Source organism: Sphaeramia orbicularis, chromosome 5 (genome assembly GCF_902148855.1).
Source record: "Sphaeramia orbicularis chromosome 5, fSphaOr1.1, whole genome shotgun sequence".
In the NCBI taxonomy this organism is placed as follows: domain Eukaryota; kingdom Metazoa; phylum Chordata; class Actinopteri; order Kurtiformes; family Apogonidae; genus Sphaeramia; species Sphaeramia orbicularis.
In genome coordinates, this window is record NC_043961.1 from 54,658,416 (window position 1) to 54,683,408 (window position 24,993).

General features: G+C 35.9%; 1 protein-coding gene across 5 annotated transcripts in view; it reads left to right on the plus strand.

The window, feature by feature from the left end:
- The window catches only part of magi3b (membrane associated guanylate kinase, WW and PDZ domain containing 3b), a 425,096-nt gene that overhangs the window by 395,572 nt on the left and 4,531 nt on the right, over positions 1-24,993 (plus strand). For 2 of the 5 annotated variants that reach the window (XM_030133527.1, XM_030133522.1), the window contains exons 16-20: positions 3,184-3,369; positions 4,687-4,783; positions 9,729-9,834; positions 12,939-13,076; positions 22,130-22,268. In XM_030133527.1, coding sequence (XP_029989387.1) covers positions 3,184-3,369; positions 4,687-4,783; positions 9,729-9,834; positions 12,939-13,076; positions 22,130-22,268 — 666 coding nt within the window. The remainder of the gene's footprint in view (positions 1-3,183; positions 3,370-4,686; positions 4,784-9,728; positions 9,835-12,938; positions 13,077-22,129; positions 22,269-24,993) is intronic. The other 3 variants (XM_030133525.1, XM_030133523.1, XM_030133526.1) reach the window with 3 other exon arrangements.

Below are 24,993 nucleotides of genomic sequence, written 5' to 3' on the forward strand. Positions count from 1 at the left end.
ATCATAAAAATAATTAGAGCAAAAAATATGACTGGCCACACAATTATGTTTTCACTCACAAATTTTGATGTGTCTGCCTCACGACACTACAACTTCACATGTGGACTAAGGACTAAACTGAGCATGTGCAGAATGAATTAGGTGAGTCCTAAGTTGTTTCTGATTGGAGCAATAGCAAGAGTTACAACTGACCCGTGTTAAAACTATCCCCAGTCTCCCCTACAGTATTAACACCCAGGCCTGCTGGCAGAATGAAACTGTGAAGTAGACAGGAAGTGCACAGACATGGGTGTGTGTGTGTGGGGGGGGGGGGGGGGGGGGGGGTGAATAGTTCATAAGACAGAGGGTCCATGATTTTCGGGGGGTGGGGGTTAGCGGCCCATTCTCGTCAGAGCGCGCGGTAGCGGTCCGTGATTTTCGCCATTGGGGGTGGGGGTGGGGTGGGGTCGGAGTCGTAGCGGGGGGGATTAGCAGTAGCTCCGTGATAATGTAATTGTGTGTGTAGGGGTGATAGCATCATTGTCCGAGCAGGAGTGAAAGTTAAACTAACTCTTTTTACTGTTTGTCTGACTCTCCGTGTCGCACACACACACATGAGCAGCAAGTGACAGAATCTCCGCGCAACAAAAAAGTTATTACATCGGCTACATATTGGCCGATGTTGATTAATTGGTGAAACGCCATAATCGACCCGATTAATCGGCCAGCCGATTAATCAGTCGGGCTCTAACAGCCATGGTTCAGATGGTAGAGCGGATCGTCCAATAACCGAAGGGTTGGTGGTTTGAATCCCACTCTGTCCATGTGCTGTTGTGTCCTTCACTCTCTTTGCCTCCAGTGCTGCTACTCACACTGGTGTATGAATGTGTATGAATGTTCGGTAGTGGTCGGAGGGGCCGTAGGCAAGGATTGGCAGCCAGGCTTCCATCAGCCTGCCCCAAAGGCAGCTGTGGCTACAAATATAGTTTACCACCACCAGAGGGAGAATGTGTGAATGAATAATGGATCCAATGGAGCTTTGAGTATGCGTTCATAGAAAAGCGCTATATAAATCTAATCCATTATTATTATTATTATTAACTAAGTTACAGTGGCTACACATAATTTAATTAGTCCGAGGCAAATGGATGGAGACATAACTGTAACTGTTTTTGCATTAAATTAACTGTGATAAATCGAAGTATTATAATTATGGTGGTGCAGCAGTTAGCACTAGTGCCTCACAGCAAGAAGGTCCTGGGTTCAATTCCAACACCAGTCGATGGGGGTGGGACCTTTCTGTGTGGAGTTTGCATGTTCTCCCCATGTCTGCGTGGGTTCTCTCTGGGTACTTCCTCCCACCATCCAAAGACATCCACTAATAGGTTAATTGGTTAATCTAAATTGCCCATAGGTGTGAATGTGAGAGTGATTGTTTGTCTTTATATGTCAACCCTGTGATGAACTGGTCACATGTCCAGGGTGTACCCCGTCTTTGCCCATAAGTAGCTGGGATAGGCTCCAACGACCCCCGTGACTGTAGTGAGGATAAAGCAGGCTCAGAAAATGAATGAATGAAATTGAATTATCTGACAACGATTTAATATGATTAAGAAAACAATATTAAAGCAGTATCTGTACATGTGTATTTACAATATCTTAAATATTGCCATCAATATTCATATTTAGGGAAATCTGAAATGTATTGAAGTTATTGGGTCACCTTTAGATGATGTCTTATCCCTCGTAATAACATAAACTTTTAAGATTTATTGTTGTGGGTGACTTTATTGAATGAAATGGTGCATATATATATATATATATATATATATATATATATATATATATATACATATTTATATACTAGCGGCATTGTACCCGTGATGCCATTGTGTGTGAAAAGTGCCTATACATTATTGTAAATGGACACAGCAAGAGCAGCAGCAATTTTGTAAAAAAAAATGTTGTGATGTTATTTGTTCACATTATTTGGGAGTGGATATTTAAGGAAAATTTTCAAGACACAATTATGCATTTAGGCAGTTTACTTATTTCAATACCATCAATTTATAGTATATGCAGTGAAATACTGCTTATTTGCATTCTTCAATATGGAGTATGGTGGCAGGGATGAAGAATTCAAAGTAGAGAGAGGCTAAAATCGCCCAGCATACCTCACAACATTTGAATACGGACATAAAATTGTGCCTAGTTGATAGTCAGGTAAGGTTTCTATTCATTTGGTGAGTTTGGCAACGATCGGGCCTGTGAAGGCTGAGTAAAATCTGTACAAACTCCCTCCTGTGCTGCAACATTGATCGATCGGACACAGAGCATGCATTATATAGTAGGATATATATACACTTCCAGTCAAAGGTTTGGACTCACCTTCTAATTTAAATGGCAAGAGATGGACCGCAGATGCCCAACAAATGCTCAGCATCACTGGGAACTCCTTCAAGACTTTTGGAAAACATTTGAGGTGACTACCTCATGAAGCTCATCGAGAGAATGCCAAGAATGTGCAAAGCAGTAATAAAAGCAAAATGTGGCTATTTTGAAGAATCTAAAATATAAAACATGCTTTGAGTTATGTCACACTTTTTTAAACTGCATAATTCCATATGTGTTCATTCATAGTTTTGATGCCTTCAGTAACAATCTACAATGTAAATAGTCATGAAAATAAAGAAAAACCAGGTGAGTCCAAACTTTTGATTTGTAGTGTATATCTAAATGTAATGCATGTGTGACAGATTTTCAGTGGTAATAATAGGGAAAACAACAATTCCTGTGATCCTGTGCTATCTCACGACACTATCTCCTACCACTATGTGTTTTTATTGTTGTTTTGTTCCAACAAGTCCAAGAAAGAAGATAAAGCTATCATGGAAAAATACACAGTCTTGCAGGCAGGGTGAATTTTATCCTTTACGGGGTATGACTCGCAATAAAGAAGAGACATAAAGCTTGTATTCATTTCAGAATCGAGGACAACACTTATATTTTTTATTTTAGTTTTGTATAAAAATGTGAGTTCAGTGTTTTTGATGAACGTTTATAGAAATTCAGCCAAGGACTTGAGTGGGTACAGATAGAGCTTTTAATGGTTTTTTATGTTTGGTTGCTAGATTTGACTCTTTTCATAATGTTCGGTGCACACAGGGCTTAATCTTTCATTTCACCTCATATCTGTCTTTTCAGTTATCCCACACAAAATTGGCCGTATCATCGAAGGCAGTCCCACTGACCGCTGTGGCCTCCTTCACGTCGGAGATCGTATCTCAGCGGTCAATGGGCGCTCAATCATCGAGCTCTCTCACAATGACATTGTTCAGCTTATCAAGGATGCAGGAAATGTTGTCACGCTCACTGTGGTTCCTGAGGATGGTGAGTATCTTTATGAGCCCACACCACCTTTTTTTTTTTTTTCTCAGAGAGAGCACAGATGACTTAATTCAGTTCAGTCTAAATCTTAAGCTTGATTGTCTGCAATGGGGGAATTAGTTTTGCGGCCAGGTAATCAAAGCAATTGTGGGTGCATATATTAAGAAGATATGAATATTTTAGTATCACTGTTATGAATTTAGGTACAAATTGAACTGTTAAAAAGCAGAAAGTGCATCCTCTAAGAAATAAATGACTGGGAATCAAGAAAACTGCATATTTATGTCACTATAATGACCTGCTAATGAATTTAATGCAATATGGGTCTGATAATGATAATTATGCAGCCTGACTTTAATTTAAGTACTCAAGCAAAATAAAACATGAACTTTTGATCTTCTAATTAATAGATTTAGAAGAATGGACTGAAATTAAAACTTTAATATTCCTGCAAGAGGCACTTTCTGAGCAAAAACAACAGTCAGTTATCATCCAGATTCTACCCAGATCCTTTTATACATCTAATTTATAGTGTACAGTATTCGCTCTTATGAATGAATAAATGAATGAATGAGTTTATTTTGGCTTTACATCAATCATTGTACTCAGTGCATTAATTGTAATAAACATAAAAACCAAAAAAGGAATAGGCTGGAAGCAAAAGCTTATTTTTTTTGCCTATCGTTTTCAACTAATACACTGTTTACATCAACTTAAATGTGTACAGCATCAAGCATTCATGCCATAACAATAAAAAAAAAAAAAAAAAAAAAAAAACATATCTACCATCTCAATTCAATATTTTTGAATAATTTTAAACTTAAGGTACTTTTTTTTTTTTTTTTTTTAACTTCGCCAAAGGAGTGGATAACTTAAATGCATCATAAGGTCCATTCCATAATTTTACATAATAATTTCATAATTTCTCCTGTTCTAGATTGTTCCATGTTATATTTATCTTTACTCATGTTTGCTGTGGTATTATATTGTTACTGAATGTGTGTCATGCTGCTGCTACACTATCTATCTATCTATCTATCTATCTATCTATCTATCTATCTATCTATCTATCTATCTATCTATCTATCTATCTATCTATCTATCTATCTATCTATCTATCTATCTATCTATCTATCTATCTATCTATCTATCTATCTATCTATCTATCTATCTATCTATCTATCTATCTATCTATCTATCTATCTATCTATCTATCTATCTATATCTATCTATCGCAGCCACAGACACCAACACATTCCACTCTAACATTTCAGTGCTGTAAGTTCTACTGGTTCTCAAAAATCTCAACTTTAATTTCAGAATACAAGGGCCCTCCATCTGGAGCCAGTTCAGCCAAACAGAGTCCAGCTCTTCAACACAGAACTGTGGTTCAAAGGTCAGCACTTCAGGAAGAACGGTAAAGATTATGAACAATCCTGTTGATCTGAAAATGAAGTAGGGAACAAACAGCTGCACGGCTGGTGACTCCATAACGTCCTGTCCTTGTAAGTCAGTTTTTAGCCCCTGGTAGGGTGACACATCAAAATAATAGGCGCATTTATATCTGGCTGTTTATTTGTATTTTTTTTTTTTTTTATTAAATGTTTGTGAAAATGACAAAAAAAGACAAAAATCTTAAAAAAATTGCACAAAAAAAGAAGATGTTATTAAACCAGGGATAGGTGCTGGTGTACAGGGTGGGGAAGCAAAATTTACAATGAACATTTAGTTGTTTTTTCTCAGCAGGCACTACGTCAATTGTTTTGAAACCAAACATATATTAATGTCCTAATCATACCTAACACTATTATCCATACCTTTTCAGAAACTTTTGCCCATATGAGTAATCAGGAAAGCAAACGTCTAAGAGTGTGTGATTTGCTGAATGCACTCGTCACACCAAAGGAGATTTCAAAAATAGTTGGAGTGTCCATAAAGACTGTTTATAATGGAAAGAAGAGAATGACTATGAGCAAAACTATTACAAGAAAGTCTGGAAGATACTATTGAAGACAAATGGGAGAAGTTGTCACCCGAATATTTGAGGAACACTTGCGCAAGTTTCAGGAAGCGTGTGAAGGCAGTTATTGAGAAAGAAGGACGACACATAGAATAAAAACATTTTCTATTATGTACATTTTCTTGTGTCAAATAAATTCTCATGACTTTCAATAAACTATTTGGTCATACACTGTCTTTCAATCCCTGCCTCAAAAGATTGTAAATTTTGCTTCCCCACCCTGTATCAATTAAAAGTAAATAGGTAAAGACTTTGCAAATAATTGTTTGTTTGCATGTGGAGCAAAAAGGAGACTAGAACATTCAAGAAGCAAATATATCATATTAAACATGAACAGCAACAAAGTACTACTGTGTATAAAGAGCTGCAGAAACTAATGTTAGACACAGACTTTGGAAAAACTGAGGTATGTTCTGAGAAGTAACTGGGAGAACTTCAAATAGCATTATTTGATCCAGAACATCAATTCTGTTCACTGGGCAGAAGCATTCAGTTACCTCTCAGCTCCAACACCTCAGGCTCCTGTGGCATTGAATGAAATACTGGATTTTACTAGCAGAATTTTAGAAATGATGATGAACCTACTTCTAATATTCACACACCAGATACATGCATACATTCACACCAATTCACCGATTTTCAGAGAATTCGGTAAAATTTTCAGATAGGAACCTGAATATGTGAGTTAAGGTAGTCTATCACATAACACCATCAGAACTGTGAAACTTCAGCTTCTTCACGACTGCCTGACAGTATGTGTTTACTTAGTGTAGGAGTTGCAAAGTTGCATTTAGATGAAGTACATTTGTTAAATCCTCCACATGCTCAAGATCCAATCTGTAACTGGAATAATCTGTAAGTTAGATGTTGTACAACTGTCTTCGTTGGTTATATTATACAAGACAAACATACACTTTACATGACATGTGTTGGTGTTTGGATGTGGTCACCCTACCCAGGGTGCGATTTGTTAGGGGGTGGGGGGGGGTGGATCAAACCCCGTCCCCCGGTTTTTACATCCCGACTTCTGCTGAATGAATTTCAACCCAGTCAGTGATTAAAAACCAATTGAAATAACAAGCAGGAAATTGGTACGCTGGACTACGAATCCTCAAATGTCTGCGGACAGTGCGTGGGGAGTCTGTGCCGCTCACAGTACGCCCACCCCCGACTCTGTTGGAGCTAGGGATGGGAATCGTTAAGAATTTAATGATTCCGATTCCATTATCGATATTGCTTATAGATCCAATTCCTTATCAATTCTCTTATCGATTCTCATTGGGGGAGGAAATAAATGAGAACAAACGGGTGTGTTTGCATTAACTGTCTTTTATATTTCCATCTCTGCACAGAAAATATAACATATACAGTATTTACAAACAATAATAACAGATGAGGTCTTAGGTGTCACAAGGTTAGTAGTGCCAACAGCAGGAAAACAACAAACATAGGTAAAAGATGAATGGATGTGATGGAGAAGGCACTCCGGCAAAAAAAAACTAAGAAATCTTGTAAATATCTGGAAAAATGTGACGGCATGTTTCCGTTTCTAAAGAGGAGTGTGATGGGGTACAATCACACGTTCTGCAAGGTGTGTTGCTGCGATTTTAGTATATCACACGGGGGAAGAAACGATATTAGTCAGCATGAAAACAGAATGGCATTAGACAGCAGCACTGTTTGTGCTTTACTGTCCTGTAAAATGAACCACTCTGGCCCAGCCCACAAATACACTCCTTCCAGACAAGTTTTAAAGGATGCAAAGTCTGACACTAATGTGTATAATATGTCATTAGTTCATGCCAGAGAGCCACATGAGTGAACAGAGCACATTAGAAGAAAATGTGTACTGAAAATAAAATGAAAATTTCTAACTTAAAAACATTTAATTTAACCCTTTCATGCATGAATTACGAGAACCTTAGTCGAGATTTTTTTTTGCTGAGTGTTTTTATTCCTCTTTAGGCATGAAAAAGCAATGCAATTGATTTTTTTTTTTAATAAACCTGTTTTTTATGAAGGTAGATTTGTTTCTTTATTGCTTTAACCAAAAAAAATAAAGTTCAATAAAAAATTTGAATGAAAAAAAGTTTGAATGAAAAAACATAAAATTACAATCCAAAAAATTGCATTTGAACACTTTTTTTCCTTGATTGAAGTGAAATTTTTTTTTAAATTGAATTTATTTATTTTTTTAAATGAAAATGTTTTTGTTTTTTTGTTTTTTTTTGGTTAAAGCAATAAAGAAACAAATCTACCTTCATAATTGTTTGTGGAGTTCCAAAAATGTCCACTCTGCTGGACACCATGTGTTTAATTTTTGAATATCAGAAAGTGATACACAAAATCAAAACATTTTTAATGCAGCTAATCTGATGTTTTTTCACATTTTATCATATTCCCAATTTTTATTAGCAATTGGTTTACACTCAAAGATGTTACTGCAGATCAGGTTTATCAACAACAGTAAAGTGACAGTAATGATATGAATGTCACTGTATTATGGGATGGTGCATAAGCGTCCATTGTGTTGGCTGATATGGAACTAAAACAACCAAACCCATGAATATACAAGAGAACAGCTGGAGAAGAACTGTCCACTGGAGTGACCAGTATGCATGAAAGGGTTAAAATGAATATATGTAAAGTAATTAAATATGTAAAGTAAATAAATACATGTGCTTCAATGCCCCTCTGTGTTTTCATGTAGGCTGTATCACAACATAGAAATGTTATGAGCATTTTAGTGTCAACAAAGGTAAGCCTATCCTATTCTGATCACCTAATTGTAATTTGTAAACTTGGTTGACAAGGTGTTATTTTGGATTTCTTGTACATCTGTGTTAAAATGTAAAGGACACTGAAGCTTGGTTGGAGCGGTGGGACGGCTCACAGTGGGCACCGAAAAATTTCCCTTATTTTCAAATCCAAAACTTGACAGGTATGCCCGCTGATCCACGCATCACTAGTATGGCCATACATCTGCAGGTGCAAATGTACACATTCAACTGCATCTTAATCGATGAGGTTTTGTGTTCCGATTTACAGTCTGATTGAGTTTCCAATTGGCCATAAATCCTCTACCATGTTGGCGTGATTGGCCCCTATCCATGGTCCTGAAACTTAATGAGGCCACTCCCACATCACAGGTGTGGCCGTCACAGAAATTTAAATGTTTTGTGTATTTTTAGTTTGTATTAAAGATGAATGTTCAACTGTTGGACATAATAATTAACTTTATTGCAGTCACACAGTCCATATAACACAAGCACACAATATACAGAATAAACAGAATAAAAAGGAGATACAGAATTTGTGCAGATTATAAGATATACAGACTATTGCACCAATGCCGTCTCAGTTTAGAAGTGAAACGATAGCAGCATGTAATAGGCCCTAGCATTAACTTAAAACAGAATTAGGCTTGTTGATTGCTTGTTTTTTCATGATAAAAAAAAAACAAAACAAAAACACACCCCCTCTGTTTTTTGACAAATCACACCCTGACCCTACTCTGATATTTGCAATAAGGACACAATACAATACAACACAAAACTGTATTTATTTGCATTTTTCCACACTGTTCATAGATGCGTCACAGATTAATATGCATAAGTAAATCACTATTTTTACCGTGGGTGAGTTATTTTAAAAGTTTTTAGGTGAAAGCAAGTTTGAAAAGATGACACTTGAGTTTTCTTTTAAAAAGTTGTTGGCAAGTTGCACATATTCAAAACCACAGGGATGATGCTCCAGACTCTGGGGGCGTTTGAGCTAAATACAGCATCACTGCTCGCTTTAGTTCCGCACTGAGAAACGTGTGATGCGAAGCACAGCGATCTGCTTGGAACAGAGACTGTGAGGAGTGAAGTTATTATGTACCCCAGGTGACCAAATGTACCTCTTAAACAATCCTGTGAAAATGTTTGTTATTATTATTTTTTTTTTTTTTTGTTCTGTCTCTTAATATTACACAGTATGATTCCTCCTTCCCTGCTAGCGCTTTGAGTTACTGCTCCCACCTCTACTTTTTTTAGCCTGCGGATGGTGTGGATAGAGGCGCACAGGAAATGTTACAGAGACTGCCTTAAAAACTGAAAATAAATCATAACATGGTCTACTTATGGTGATGATGGTTCCTTCTTCTTTTCTATAATTATAGTAAATGGGATTAATTAAACATACGCAGAACATTATAACATGCAAATGAAACAAATTCAGCTTTCTAACGTGCAAAGTGTAACATTAGGTTTGATTTTGTGTTTTTGCATAATGTCTGTTTTGGCTTGAAGTATTATTAAAGAAATACATCATGGTAACAAAACACTGTTATTTGTTTTAGTTATAACCTTGACCTGGATGAAAAAAGAGATGGAATTAACTGGTCTGACCATAATGCTCTCCCCCTTAGTGAACAGGGCACATTGTGTGTCACAGGACCCAACCAGGTAAGAATAATCCTCTTATTTTTTTTCCACTACATGTTGTCTTAACAAGTACGTGAAGGTCAGGCCTGTACGTAGCAGGAATACAATATGAGCTGCACCCTTTACCACTTTATGAAAACAATAAAGTGATACAGATAGTCTATACCAGGGGTGTCAAACTCATTTTAGTTCAGGGGCCACATTCACCCCAATATGATCTCGAGTGGGCCGGACCAGTACAATAAGAACATAATAGCCTATAAATAATGACAAATCCAAAATTTTTATATGCAAAAAAAATAACAGTAAATTATGATAACATGTACATTTTACAAATTATCCAAACCAAAAAGATGCGAATAACCTGAAAAAACTGAAATTTCTGAAGAAAATTAAGAAGAAATAATAATAAGAAAAATTTGATCAATATTATGCCTCAACTTATGATTTCTACATGTGCATGACAGATCAGATCTACAAAGACACAAAACAGGCAGAATATTGTTAAAATTTCACTTATTTTTCTTTAGACAATTCAGGTTGTTCATATTTGTTTAGGTTATTGACATTTTATTATTAAAGGATGTCAGAATTTAATGTTCTTTACAGTAAATCAAAGAGAAAAAATTGGTGTCACCATTATTTTAGACATGATGTCATATAATTTTTTTTCACCATAAACCAAGAAGAAAATTTGGAGTCATTATTTTTAGGTTATTATGCTATTATTTTCGAGTGTGATGCCCTTGACTGTTAATATCTTCGGCACTTTGCAAATTCATCCCGTGGGCCAGATTGGACCCTTTGGCGGGCCGGATTTGGCCCCCAGGTCGCATGTTTGACACCTGTGGTCTATACACACACATATGTCTATATCTTTGTTTCTCAGTTAAGGCGTACACATAAAGTGAGTTCAAGCACTCTGAGGGCAGAGTGGTTGTAAATAATGGAATTGCAGGATCAATATGAAAGGAAATAACAAAAGAGACGGCCGGGGATTGATAGTTGACTCTCTGATCAATAGAAAACGCTCCAGAGTCTGATCGCTAATTTAGTGTGAAGCATTGGTTTATTGGGAAAATGGATATTTCAGAGATACAGACCTGAGAAAATGAGCTTACAGTACACATGTGTATATGAATGAATGTATGATGTTTGCGTGAATATATGTATAAGCTTAAGATGTACACATCAATGGAAAATTACACTGGGTTAAAAAAAAAATGTTTTTTTGCAAGTTGTCTAGGTTTTTTCAACTGAATTACGGCCATTTTGCACCGCTAAATCCAAAAATAACATCTGTTTTTTCTCAATCAGGTCAGGTTTTTTTGCTAATTTGATTTTGAAAAATTTGATCTTCTCACAACATATAATAATTAATACCAAAATAAGATTGGTAAGCACACTTTATGAAACTTGTGACTTGATTCCTGTTAGGTACGATAGTGTATTCACCGCAGATGTAGCAGAATATGTCAGGCTTATTTTTTCAAGATCTTCTAGTCGAAGCCATTTCATTCACCTGTAATATTAAAAAAAACATTAATCATAAATTGGCAAAAGTAAAATCTTCAGAACTCGTTTATTGCAAGAAATATGAAAGAATTTTGTATCATATGATGTGAAAATGCCCATAAATGTAAGCAAAAATGTTAAAAAGCCAATATGTAGCATAGTTCAGAAAGTTGACCTGATTGAGCAAAATTAATGTGATTTTTGGATTCAGCACACCAAAATTATCCTAAATCAGCTCAAAAAACTTAAACAATAAATTTGTTGTTGACCAGTGTTGTAAGTAAAGTGTGGACCTGATGAAGAGCAGCCTGTAGCATAGCCATAGCAATCTCTTTTTTAAAACAATTATTTACTTATTGCTTTTAATAACACTGGTCAACAACAAATTTATTGTTTAAGTTTTTTGAGCTGATTTAGGATAATTTTGGTGTGCTGAATCCAAAAATCATATTAATTCTGCTCAATTTTGCAGAGGAACATTTTGCCATACAGCAATAGATCCTGTTCTGATCAAATAAAATTTGTTTAGTATTTGTGCATATTTCTGGTGTGATCAAAAATTTACAGTAAATAATCTTTTAAAAATGGAAATAAAACAAACAAAAACATATTACCTCGTTAACAGTATCGTGATATATCGTGATATATCGTGATATATCGTGATATATCGTATCATGATCCTAATATTGTGATTTGTATCATATCGCCAGATTCTTGCCAGTACACACCCCTAGTGCTGTACATATTTTAAGTAAATATTAGAGCTGCAACCGATTAATTGACTCAAAGTGATCCAAAAAAATCATTCAACCACAATTCTCCTGAATCAAAGCTTTGTTTCCTCCATTTATCTGCTGTTAAACATTGGTTCCACTGTTGTGTTTCACATGGACGCTTATTGTGATGCACAAAGAAGCTTCAGTTCAGGCAAACTGCAATAGAGTGTCTCCCTTCAATCAATTCGAGTTGATTAATCGAATCGGGAATTTTTGCATTGGCACCTAGTCGATTAATCGGTTGCAGCTGTAGTAAATATATGTAATATTCGAAAAAAAAAATGGAAATGGCATTTAAAAGGAATAGAAATGGAAAACACAAGTAGTGAACCATCAACAGAACCAGACCTCCTGCTCTGTAGCCTATCATCTGCATTGTAATTTAATTAAATTTCTATTAAATAAACAACTTTAAATGTTTAAAATGTTTTTGGAGCAGACAGGAGGACCAGATTTGAGTGTTTCCAATAAATGTGGTGTCATGGTTGCATATGACCAAACCGTAAACTATTTATTCCTGTAGAATTGTTGCGACCTTTGGAGAACAATCCTTTGCTTAATGATGAGTTGAGGCAGGCTCGACTTTTAATGTAAGTTTTAACGGAGCAGCCCTGTTATGTTTAACCTAGAATTGGTTTAATTTATCAACGATTAAAGGCCAGACTATTGTTAACTAGGAAGATGTGTGAACGATCTGTAAGAAATCTGACCAATAATATCTTTATTGCAGGGATTGTTGTGTGTTTGAATGTGTGAATGTTGCTGCGTGGCCTCATGCGTCTGTATGTGAATGTACGGGTGAGTGATGCTTATTTCGATGGTTGTTCTGTGCAGGGCTGTCTCACCGTGGAGTTAGAAAGAAGTCCCAGGGGCTTTGGCTTTAGTCTGCGAGGAGGAACAGAGTACAACATGGGCCTTTACATCCTGAGACTGGCAGAGGATGGACCTGCTCAGCTGGATGGAAGGATCCACGTGAGTACTGCTTTTTTTTTTTTTTACACACATTATTTTTGCACTGTTACACTTATTACCTCAAATCTTTTTTTTTTTTTTAGCACTGGGTCTTTATGGGTTAAAACTGGGAGCTAAAATGAGGAAAACATACAGTTATAATAGAATATGTAAGTTCATTTTCCTTATTAAAGCAGAGGAAAAGTGTTTTCTGCAGACCATGTAACTATTGTTGTAACAATACAAAAGCAGCAGAAGATATAAGAAGACAAATACTATGAAAAATACAAGAGCAACGTAAGATTAAAATGACTTTTTTTTTTTTTTTAACTCAAATTCCCTCACATTACCTTAAATCTGAGTGATATGTCATTTATCAGGTGACCTCCCCTTTCACTTCATAATGTAATAACACTTATATTTTCTAATAATCTGCTGCATTTTGTAATAATAAACAAACTGGATGCAACATGCAATAAATTTTTCCCCATTTTGGAATAAATTATTACATATTCTGGTGTTTATAACAAAATATAGGAGTTGCAGTTTTAGCAGCTCTTACAGCTGCATTTTAAATAAGCCCGAGATATTTTGGAGCTGTTTTTTTTTAAAGACCATTGCGGTAGTCAGCAGTGCTTAATAAATAGGTGAGTGAGTTTTTTCACATCAGCTTTTGACAGAAGTCTCTGTCTTTGTTTACTTCTTGTAAGACATTTGTTTTGAATGTGTTTCTCCAGTTAAATTTAATTATGTTATAGTTTGTTACGTATAATTTGTGAGGTTAATATGTTAAAAATTAGACAACAATAAGAGTCAGCCGTAATACTGGTATAATGTAATATTCAAGAAGTCTGAATCAGCATCATGACTGAAAATACAACCTGTAGAGAAAGGGCTGGGCAATATACAGTATAAAACTAATTTTATTATTTGAGGTTTGCTTTGTTAAAATTTAGAGAAATACCTAAATTGTGAAGTTGAGACTATTCCTCAGAAGATACTTTTTGGTTAAATTTTTTTTTTTTTTTATAAAAAAATCAATATTCAGCCTGTTTGCTTCTTGTTATACAGTATATTAATTCAGTTCAGTTCAATTCAGCTTTATTTATAGAGCATATTCCATGCACAAGGCAGACTCAATGTGCTTCACAGCAGGTATATAACATTAAAAAAAAAATCATAAAAAAGAGAAGGCAATTGTAAGTAAACAATCATATGTACACATACTTAAACTCGCTCATGTGCACATACCCACACAAGCAAACACACACACATACACACACACACACACACACACACACACACAACTCAACAGAACGCATATATATTAATTGTTAATGTGTTTTTCCAGTTAGAACATACAATTTTAGTTCATGCAGCCAGAAAACAGTTGACTTAAGTTGTAAATCATTCATAACACAGAAAAAAAAGCATTTCATTATTTCAAGATTAAATGTTTTTGTCCATTATTGCTCCAGATGATATTTACAGATGAAGACATGGATTTTGGTCGGCTAAACTTAAACTGACTAAAATACACTGGATTGTTGCATTTTCATCAGAAAAAGTCCCACATTTTTAATTGCACTTCTTACAAAATATGGTGAAATTTACATGTGTAGAAAAAGTGCTATGTTGTGTGTGTGTGTGTTACATATTGCATTGTTTTTAGATATATTTTAATAAAATAACAATACATATAATAATGATACCATAACTGAATGTAAGCTAGGTTATACTATTTCTTTCAAATGTGAAAAAAGTCTAAAACCCAAATTTCTAATTACTCAGTGGAAATCTGCACCACTGGAGAGAGAGATCAATATGGTCTTCTTCGAGACTTTGACTGGAATTTGAAAATCATTTCCAGTGGATATTTTTGTCTGTCAGTGGAATTATGATTCACTCTTCCTAGACTGTGGCTTTGCACACAGAGCAGCGCTGACATTTAGCCACTTGTTGGCACATCCTCCTCTGGAATCACCTCCATCAACCTCAGGAGTGTGTTACTTAAGATGGAAAATTGTTAAACAATTCAATTAGCGCCAGTCAGTAAGATTCGGTGACATCCTAGGGACATGTCTGATCTAATTTGTTTACACTCAACATTGCTAGATGCTGTTTGTTGTGTTGCTATGCTCCATTGATAAAATCTAATTTAGCAGAAGAAGGGCAGAAGTAAATCAGACAAATATAATTTCAGTTGAATGCTCTGGAGATTTAATAAGTGAAGTGCCTTTTACAGTGTTGAGGGTATTTACCTGTAGATGCTTTCAGCTGAGAGGTACATCTGTGTTCTAATTTGGTTTTAAGGTTATTACAATTTTCCACTGTAAAAAGTAGAATGCAACAGGTTAGGGTGGTTTCTAACACACATGTGATTTGGACAGTGTTGGGAATAACTGCGTTAAAAATGGCGGCGTTACTAACTCTATTATTGTTTTCCAGTAATGGGTAATCTAATTAATTATTATTTGAAATGTTACAACGCCGTTACCGGCAGTGAAATGTGGTGCGTTACCATGCACTGATATCTAACACCTGTTATCCGTCCTTGCTCAGCCAGGCATGAGAGATGTGACGTTCACGGACAAGTCGAGTCTTTTGAACGGCTCTTTTCAGTGAACGATAAGAACCGATTCGTTGCGAGCCGTTCTTATATTCAAATTGCCCACACTGCCTTCATGCTTCACCTGTGTGTCCATGAGTCTGAGTTGTCCACGCTGCCTTCACCTGAACGACTAATGACATCTCCAAGTTTGAGTTGTCTGCAACACATCCCATGCACTTGAACGCAGCTACATGCACAGTTTAATTTAGGGGAGGAGTTATCAGTGAGTCTGACTGACTAGACTGAAGACATTTACCGCAGTATCAGGGAGCAGCAACTGAAAAAAGTGGAGATGTGGGATAAACTGGAGGAGCATCTTCTTCCTATAAATGCAGATATGCACTTATGTGGTGGAAAAGCCGGGCCCTGGTGGACCCCAGCCGGGCCCTGGTGGACCCCAGCCTCACCACAGTTATGGTATTCAGTACCTGTCTGCTGTTCTACTCTGTGCAACTGGCCCATGAAAGCCACTCAAAAATCAGTTTCCTTTTACATATTTGAAGGTTTTTCCAAAAAGTAATGCAATAATTACTTTCCCTGGTAACTAATTACATTTATGAAGGAGTAATTCCATTACTAATTCAATTACTTTTTGGGAAAGTAATTAGTTACTGTAACTAATTACTTTTTAAAAGTAATTTGCCCAACACTGGATTTGGACATCATGATCTCCGGACCCAGTTCCACCATGTCAGTACAGCAGATAAACTCATACAGTGTGTCCTGTGTGAAATTCTAGTCATTTTAACCCTTTCATGCATAGTAGTCACTACAGTGGACAGCTATTCAAAGCTCTTCTCTTGTATATTTATGGATTTTGTTGTTTTAGTTCCATATCAGCCAACACAGTGGATGCTTATGCATCATCCCATCCACTGTAATTCATACCATTAGTGTAACTTTGCTGTTCTAGATAAACCGGATCTGCAGAAACATGTTTGAGTGTTGAAGGTGTGGGATTAAATAAATTATACTTCCTCCCACTCCTTTTCGAATGTGCAAATGAAGTCATGTATATGTATAAGTTTTGTTTTTGTTTTTTTGTTTTCTTCCATGACCTCTTACTACCTGTTTTATTTCTAAAGACTAAGTAAGATTACTTTGTCTTGTTGCATATTTGAAATAAACTAAAAAAAAAAAAAAAAATCAATTGCTTGTTATTGTTACTAAACTGCAATTAACTGTTTGGGTTTTTTTTAAACAAAAAAGTTGGTGTTTTTTTGCATATTATTTCCATCAAGTGAGTAATGACTAGTATTTGAGTTTGTTAAAATGTGAGAAAACAGCAGATTAGCAGCAATAAAAAAAGTTTTTATTTCATAGTTTTCACACAATATATCAGTAAATCCATGTTTTTTTGCTTCAAAAATTAAAAGCATGGTGTCAAGCGGACATTTTTGGAACTCCATGAAAAATAGGTTCATAAGAAAATTTTCAGTCGCATTGTTTTTTTCATGCCTAAAGAGGAATAAAAACACTCAGGAAATAAATGTTGATTAAGGTTCTCATAATTCATGCATGAAAGGGTTAATAATATATGTGACATGAATGCCTCGTGTGGTCCCTGCTGCATCTGACCATTAACACACAAGGAGGGAAATGAGCAAAAAAAGTTGAAATTGGAAAGAATTAGATGGAAGTAAAAGAGGTTTAGACTTTGGCAATAGAATGAATGTTTATACAACATAGAGCATTAACAGAAAAACCAGGTTGTCGATGCGTCGACGTCTGTGGCACAGGTTGACGTTAGTTTGGAAGAGTCGACTAGTCATGTGTTATTCTCTCTCTCCCTTCCATCACCTGACAGTGGGGGAGCCTTCAATCAGCGCTACAGCGATACTCTCATCTTTCTACATGAAAACATGGAGCGCAAGGCAGTGATGCGGATCAGCAGACCCGGTTCGGGTTGGTGCGGGTCCAAAAAGTGTCACTTTATTTGCGGGGTGGGTCAAAAAATTCCACCATAGCAGGTTAAAAAAAAAAAAAAAACTGCGTATCACTAGCGCAAGGCCAAGACTGAAGGAAGAAGAGGACTCAGTAGGATTACTAAACTGATTGTGGTGTAGAAAAACTATGGTCTTAGTAATGTCCTGTGAACCATGCTAGCACAACCAATATTGAATAATAATTTGGACAGCCAGTGTGTTTGGATTATTCTGTTCATTTATTTCATCCTACTATATAATGCATGTTGTCCGTCCTATCGATGTTGCAGCACGGGAGGGCGTTTGTGTGGGTTTTCCTCAGCCTTCACAGGCCTGATCGCCGCCAAACTCACCAAATGAATAGAAATATTACCTGACTATCTACTAGACACAATTTTTATGTCCATATTCAAATGTTGTGAGGTATTCTGGGCGATTTTAGCCTCTCATGCTATCGTACAATGGCACCATGGGTACAATGCTGCTAGTGAAGACAATGCGCTCTTTTCTCTAACATGCTGTGCATCTTGGCTGCCGCTGTCGTTACCTTTTCCCACTTTTTGTTGTTCACTTAAATTTAAAAGAAAATTCAAGGTGTCAGTCTCTGTTTTGTTTGGTTAAATGTCTAAGAAGGACTGTTGATGCTTGTGTCTTGCAGGTTTTTTATTCTGCACTTCACTGTACAATGTTAATATTCGAGTGAATGTTAGTACAAGTTGCTCATTGTTGAACGGCTGTGTGTCTGTGATGTTCCTCCGCTGTCAATGTGATGACGTCATCATACGACTAGTCGACTCAACTTTGACTATATTAACAAATAAGTCAATGTGAAAAAATCTGAAGTCACTAATGCCCTAATACAACATAATATATTTGGTCTGAGCTAATGTTTAAAATTACAATATGTTAGCCGATTCCAATGCCCATACTCTGTTTTTTTGTGTTTATATTTTGTTTTGTATCCCCCTCTAGCAGGGCCAGATTAACACGTCATTGTACCCTGGGCAACAATATTCAAGGGCCCCATCATCACAACCCCAGAATCCCTATAATCTGGCAAAATACAGAATAAATTCCAGGAATATATGTAAATATACCCCATACTTCAATATCTAACTATTATCAGATGCATTTTGATGTACAAATGTGTAAATGCTCGTAGAACTATAAGTGCACCACTATAGCCTCTTGTCAAGGCCACTCACTTGCATATGATGATATGAAAACAAAACACATTAGCATCAGTATAATCTAAAATTGATCCACTACATTAGAAAGAGAGGGAAGTGTCCTCCATTTTCACAAAAAATAAATAAGAAACCATTTCCAAAGTATCCAGTATTTATTTAAGAACACTTTTTGCGGACAGTTTCATTTATAAGCAAAAGATAACCAGACATTTTTGTTATGCCCGAGCTACCCAGGGCCCTTCAGAGGTCGCGGGCCCCTGGGCAATTGCCCAGTTGCCCATATGGTTAATCCGGGCTTGCCCTCTAGCAATGAACACCAATTCCATCATCAGATTCATTAAATGCCAGATAAACAGCAGTCACCACATATGTGAATGTCATCTCATTTTTCTGTCAACAAAGATGATACCAGCTGTGATAGAGGTGCATCTATAGTAACCGGTAAAGAAAAAAGATGCCGAGTCTTTGTTTTCAAATGTGTATAATTCTGTATTTTTGCCATTGTGTTGTTTCTTAAAAATATCCACAATCTAACGCTGTGTTCCAGTCCACCTGTAACTTGTGTTTTTTCAACCTTTTACCGGTGAAAAGGCACTGGAATGGCAGTCAAACCTGTGACTTCCAAGGTTGTTGTCGTTAACGAAAACTAACAAAATGACGAAAACTAGAATTGAAAAAACATTTTCATTAACTGAAATAAATAAAAATTATAATTAAAAGAAAAAAACAATAACTAACTGAAACTGTATTGTGTGCTTACAAAACTAACTAAAATGTATAAAAATTATGGATAAAACTCCCTTCATTTTCGTCTTTGTGAACGTCGGATTGATATGAAAGCGATTTATTTCGCTCTAGCAATTTTAGCTAGCGGCACCATACAGTCCGTCACTTCTCGTCACTTGTTGTTTAGAGTCGTGTTCTGGTCCCCACTCTACCTGGAAACATGGAGACTAAAACTGGGAAAAAGTAGCAGAGTCCTGTCTGGGATTTATTTGAATATGACAGCAAAAAAGATAAAAGTTATAAAAAAAACTAAAACCAAACTAAAACTAAGAATTTAGAAAAAAAAATTTAATTAATAAAAACTAACAAACATGCTCTAAAAACGAATTAAAACTAACTGAATTAGAAAAAAAAAAGTCAAAACTAAATAAAACTAAACTATAATGAAAAATCCAAAACTATTATAACCTTGGTGACTTCCCACCCGTGAACTCGTACGAGATCGATGTACTCCCAGTTCCGAGTTCTGACGTCATGTAGCAATGGCGTCCCCCATGGATGCGGTGTTTATGCAAACTGTTTATTAAAACAAGATGACGTTTTTTATCTGCAAATGCTCTGTATAATCAGCAGCGACTCTACAGTTCAGGGTCAATTTTGGGACCTTTATTATTCTTAATTTATATTAATGACTTGCCTATGTCTTGCAATAATCTTTTTCCCTTATTATTTGCTGATGACACTTGTCTTACAGCCGCTCATGATGACTTTAAGTCTCTTATTGCATCGGTAAATAATGAATTACAAACTGTTTCTAATTGGTTCCAGATTAATAAATTAACACTCAATGTAAAAAAATGTAACTTCATGATCTTCTGCAACAAAAATAAATCCTACACAAAAGACGAAGCTAAAATATTAATTAATGGAACTGAAATCCGTCAAGTACCTCACACCACATTTTTGGGTGTTGTTCTGGATGAAGGTCTTAATTGGAATAGCCATATCAATTATGTATGCAAAAGATCAATGAAGATGCTTGGTATACTGAGAAAAGTTTGTCCCCTGATTCATCCCTCTGTTTACTTGACTTTGTATTCTAGTTTTCTGTTTCCATATATGAATTACTGCAATATTGTCTGGTCAGGAACTTATCCAACTTATCTCAGCAAACTCTCGATAATCCAGAAGAGATTCCTGAGAACAATCTCACTGTCTAGTAGATACGAACCATCTGGACCAATTTTTAGGAAATATTCAATACTACCCATTCATGAACTCAGTGTTTATCACTCATGTTTATTTGTGCACAAGTTTATCAATAATAAGCAAGATCTTCCGAACACTTTTCATAATTTTTTTAGTTTTTCATCTGATTTACATTTATACTCAACTAGACATAGTGACAATCTTCATTTACCCTTCTGTCGAACATCTGGTCATCAATTTAATATTTTATTTAGAGGTCCTAAACTGTGGAACAATCTAGACATGTCTTTAAAGTCTATATTGTCATTTACATCTTTCAAAAACTCACTGAAAAAACATCTCCTGTCCTGACTTTTTCAGTGTTTTCTATATTGTTAATTGTTGTTTAATTATTGTTTTCTTATGTTTGTACATTCTATTTTTTTTTAAATTTTGTAATAGATGATGGGAGTGGAACTCTGTACAAGCCCTTTGGGCTTCGTTCCCTCCCTGCACTGTTTTTTTTATTGTGCTAAATAAATAAATACAAATACAGCTAGCTAGTTTTCAGTCCATTGAGTGCAAGAACAAATGAATACCAAAAACTTATCCAAATATACAAATAACATAACATAAAAGGTATAACAGCTTCTCTTGCCTAATGCGCCGTTATTACTCCTCTGTTTCCCTCAGATAAGCAAGGAACAAGCACCTTTAACGATAGAAATGATTGTAAATGAGGATAACGTACGGTCCGCCATGCTGGTTTGTTTACATCTACCGACCACAATGCCTTGCACTCAGGCAGTTTGGCATGACTTGCCTGGAACGTAACAAGGTCGTGAGTCGTGGTTTGAAATGGTGACTTACAGGCTCAAAAAACGGCCTGGAACGCTGCATAATAGCTGCTAATGCTACCGTCCATTTTTCTAACCATCTATTCTTCTGAGATGTCCTTGAGTGAAACACTGACCATTTTCAGGAGGGTGATTCTGCAGCTGACCCTGTGTAGTCTTCCTTTGGTTAAGGTTCAGTAAACTCTCCAGGGGTGAAATTATCACATTATTATTAGGATAAAAGGAGAGAAGGAAGAGAAAAGAAGCTCCTAGCAGGAATCAATCTATGGCTTGTCAGACTGTGATCTCTGGGCATGACTTTGCCTATCCAAGGATGGAGAGGAATGTCAACACTGATTAGCACCCAACACACCGACATGTTTACACGATGTATCTTGAGTTATTTTGTCATCTCCAATAATAGAGGGTAGCCCTAGGGATTTACACCAGAGTGTGTGCACGACGTAAACATGTATGTTCTTCGATTAGATATGTTTGTGTGCAGTTTGGCACCAATCTGTTGTGATGCAAGTGTACTTGTGCGTGGCTGCTAAGCTGTGTTTCTGTTAAACTAACACATTTTCTCTATTACTGACAGGTAGGAGATGAGATCGTGGAGATTAACGGGGAACCAGCTCGTGGCATTTCCCATACTCGAGCTATTGAATTGATCCAGGCTGGGGGAAACAAAGTGGTTCTGCTGCTGAGACCTGGAGCAGGACTGGCTCAAGACGGCAGTAAGTACAGTGTACAAACAATTGATCCTGTAAGAGTCTAATAATTGGGTACAAGAAAGAAAAAAAAACCCAAAAAAACATCAAGGTAGTTCTGCTAGCAATGTGTCACCATAGCATGATCTTTCTTACTTGGTATTATACAGTCACGGAAAAAATTATTAGACCATATAAAGTCATCAGAAACAATGGTTATGCAATCATATATTTACTCCTGTGTGTATCATTTGACTAAAACAGACAGAAAAGAAAACATGGAATGCCTAAAAGCACTGTTTTTGGCTGTACAATGCCGTAGATATTGATGTAAGACAGTGTTTTTGAACCGTGGGGTCATGTGTAATTCAAATGGGGTCGCCTGAAATTTCTAGTAATTGATACAAAATAAATAAATAAATAAAGATAAAACTTATTAATAAAAAATTTATAGCGAGTTGAGAGAGACAATCATAATCCATAAAAGACATGACAAACTGTGAAGCTGAAATTGAAGCACTGTGGTACTGTTTTTCTGTCAAATGTTCATTGTGGTCAGTTTCAGATGCTGCAGCTCTTTCATAATTCATAGTTTGAGTTCTTGTTTGTTCAGTATTAATTGTCAGCCTTGCAAATACAAGCTGGACTGACTGTACATATCCTAACCAAGGGAAAATTTTTACTTTGTGCAGTAATCTACAACTGGCTTTTCGGCCTCTGTCCATAATAACATACATTATGTAGACTAAATGTCGTCTGAAATTAACGTTTATTTGCAACATAGTATAGCAAACTATTATATGACCAAAAACAAATGAATTTCAGCAAAAAAAAAAGTCTCCATTTTGAATGTCTGGGGTCGCCAGAAATTTGTGATGTTAAAATGGTGTCATGAGTCAAAAAAGGTTGGGAACCACTGATGTAAGAACTGAAGTGATTTTGGTTAATTATCAAGAAAACATGGAAAATGGGTAGACATCAGCTCTGAAATTAAACTACTATGAGTTATTTTTGTTGTTATCATTATATTTGTCCAAACAAGTGTACCTTTAGTTGTACTAGGCATTAAAATGAACAAGATATTGAAGAAAACAAGGGGTGGTCTAATCATTTTTTCCATGACTGTAGATCTGCACATGTCCAAAAACGATTAGACAATTTATAATTAGATTTTGCAGTTTATCATATGTGCATTCACAAAACAAAAGCCAAGCATCCTAGTGACAAAATGTAAGACAGAATCCATCCTATTTTAAATTGAAATTTTTATTTTCTCACCCTGAGTGTCATTGTTGTCCCTTATCTTGCATCCATAAAAAAAAAAAAAAAAAACGGATTACCAAACAAACTAAAAGGTTTTTACTTAAATATACAAAATATTAAAAACACATCCCTGAGCCACAGTGTTGCATCAGTGAACATATTATTTTATACGTATTTTCCAAACCTGCTCGTCATAGTTTCTTTCAAGGCTCATTCCCTGTCACAGTGCCACAAATCTGAGGCTTTAAACAGTCTGCAACAAAATTGTGACTTCAGTTTGAGGAGCAGAGTATCGAGGTGCATTAGGAATTCAAAGTACATATTTGTGGCCGGATTTACATCTTTAGTCGAACAAATGAGCTTGGCGTCCCACAGGCTGCCTGGAAATATTTCTTTTTGCACTTTATGGGATCAGCTCACAATAACAGAAGCACCATCGTTATGCTTGAAAAACTGTGCAGACCTTCAGTTCTAGTCCATAGTCCTTAAGGTAAACCTTGTTTCAGAATGCAAATATTAATAACAACATATAACTCTTTCTTTATCCAGTATTTTCATTTCTATTGCAGTGTCATTGTTTAATGTATATTTGCAGTTATATGTGAACAACTGAGTTGGATTTATTTCCTAAATATTCTTAATGTTTTACAAGAAGTGAATCCTTAACCCTGTAACGTCAAATGTATCATATTTGATACATGAGTTTTGAAGCCCTCTACATGATCAGTTTGATATTTTTTTTCTTGAAAACCTAATGTATACAATTAGATACATGCAATACACGGATTATCCACCAGGGGGGAGGAATTTGTTCACCAGAGGCCTTTCCAGTGACACTACAAGACTGTCATTAATGAGGAAGGAGGCAGAACTTTGGCAATTTTGAAAAGGAATTATCAATTTGTTAGACATGTTTGTGTTATATTTTTGTTTGTTCAAAAATAATGTTTGAGCTTTGAGACCCAATGTATCAAATATGATACAAAATTGAAACTCATACATGGAAATTGATATTTGAAAAAAATGTTTGTTTGTTTTTTTATACTTTATTTTTATCTCCACATTTTATGGTAGACAAAAGAAACAAAAAAAAGAAACAAAAACAAAAGACAGACCACAACAATTAGAGCATCCAGGTTCAAACTCCAGACAAACTAAATACAGACAGGTTCAGTACAAATTAGAATAGGATTATATAGGTTCAAAGATTTCTTTGATTAACATACACACTCCATTTTTCCCAATATTTTTTTTTACATTTGTCAGTAGTGAGTCTTAATGAGAAGGTCAGTCTTTCCATGTCATAAATTTCATTCACATGTGTCCAGTCCAGAAGTGTTGGGGGATCTTCGCACAACCATTTTAGAGTTCTGACTTTTTTATGCCCCTGCTAATAATATTAACAAAAGATATCGGTCAGAGAAAAAAGGGATTTTTTTGGTTGTTCAGAAGGACCAATAAAGGCTCCAGTTTCAAAGTATCGGAATTT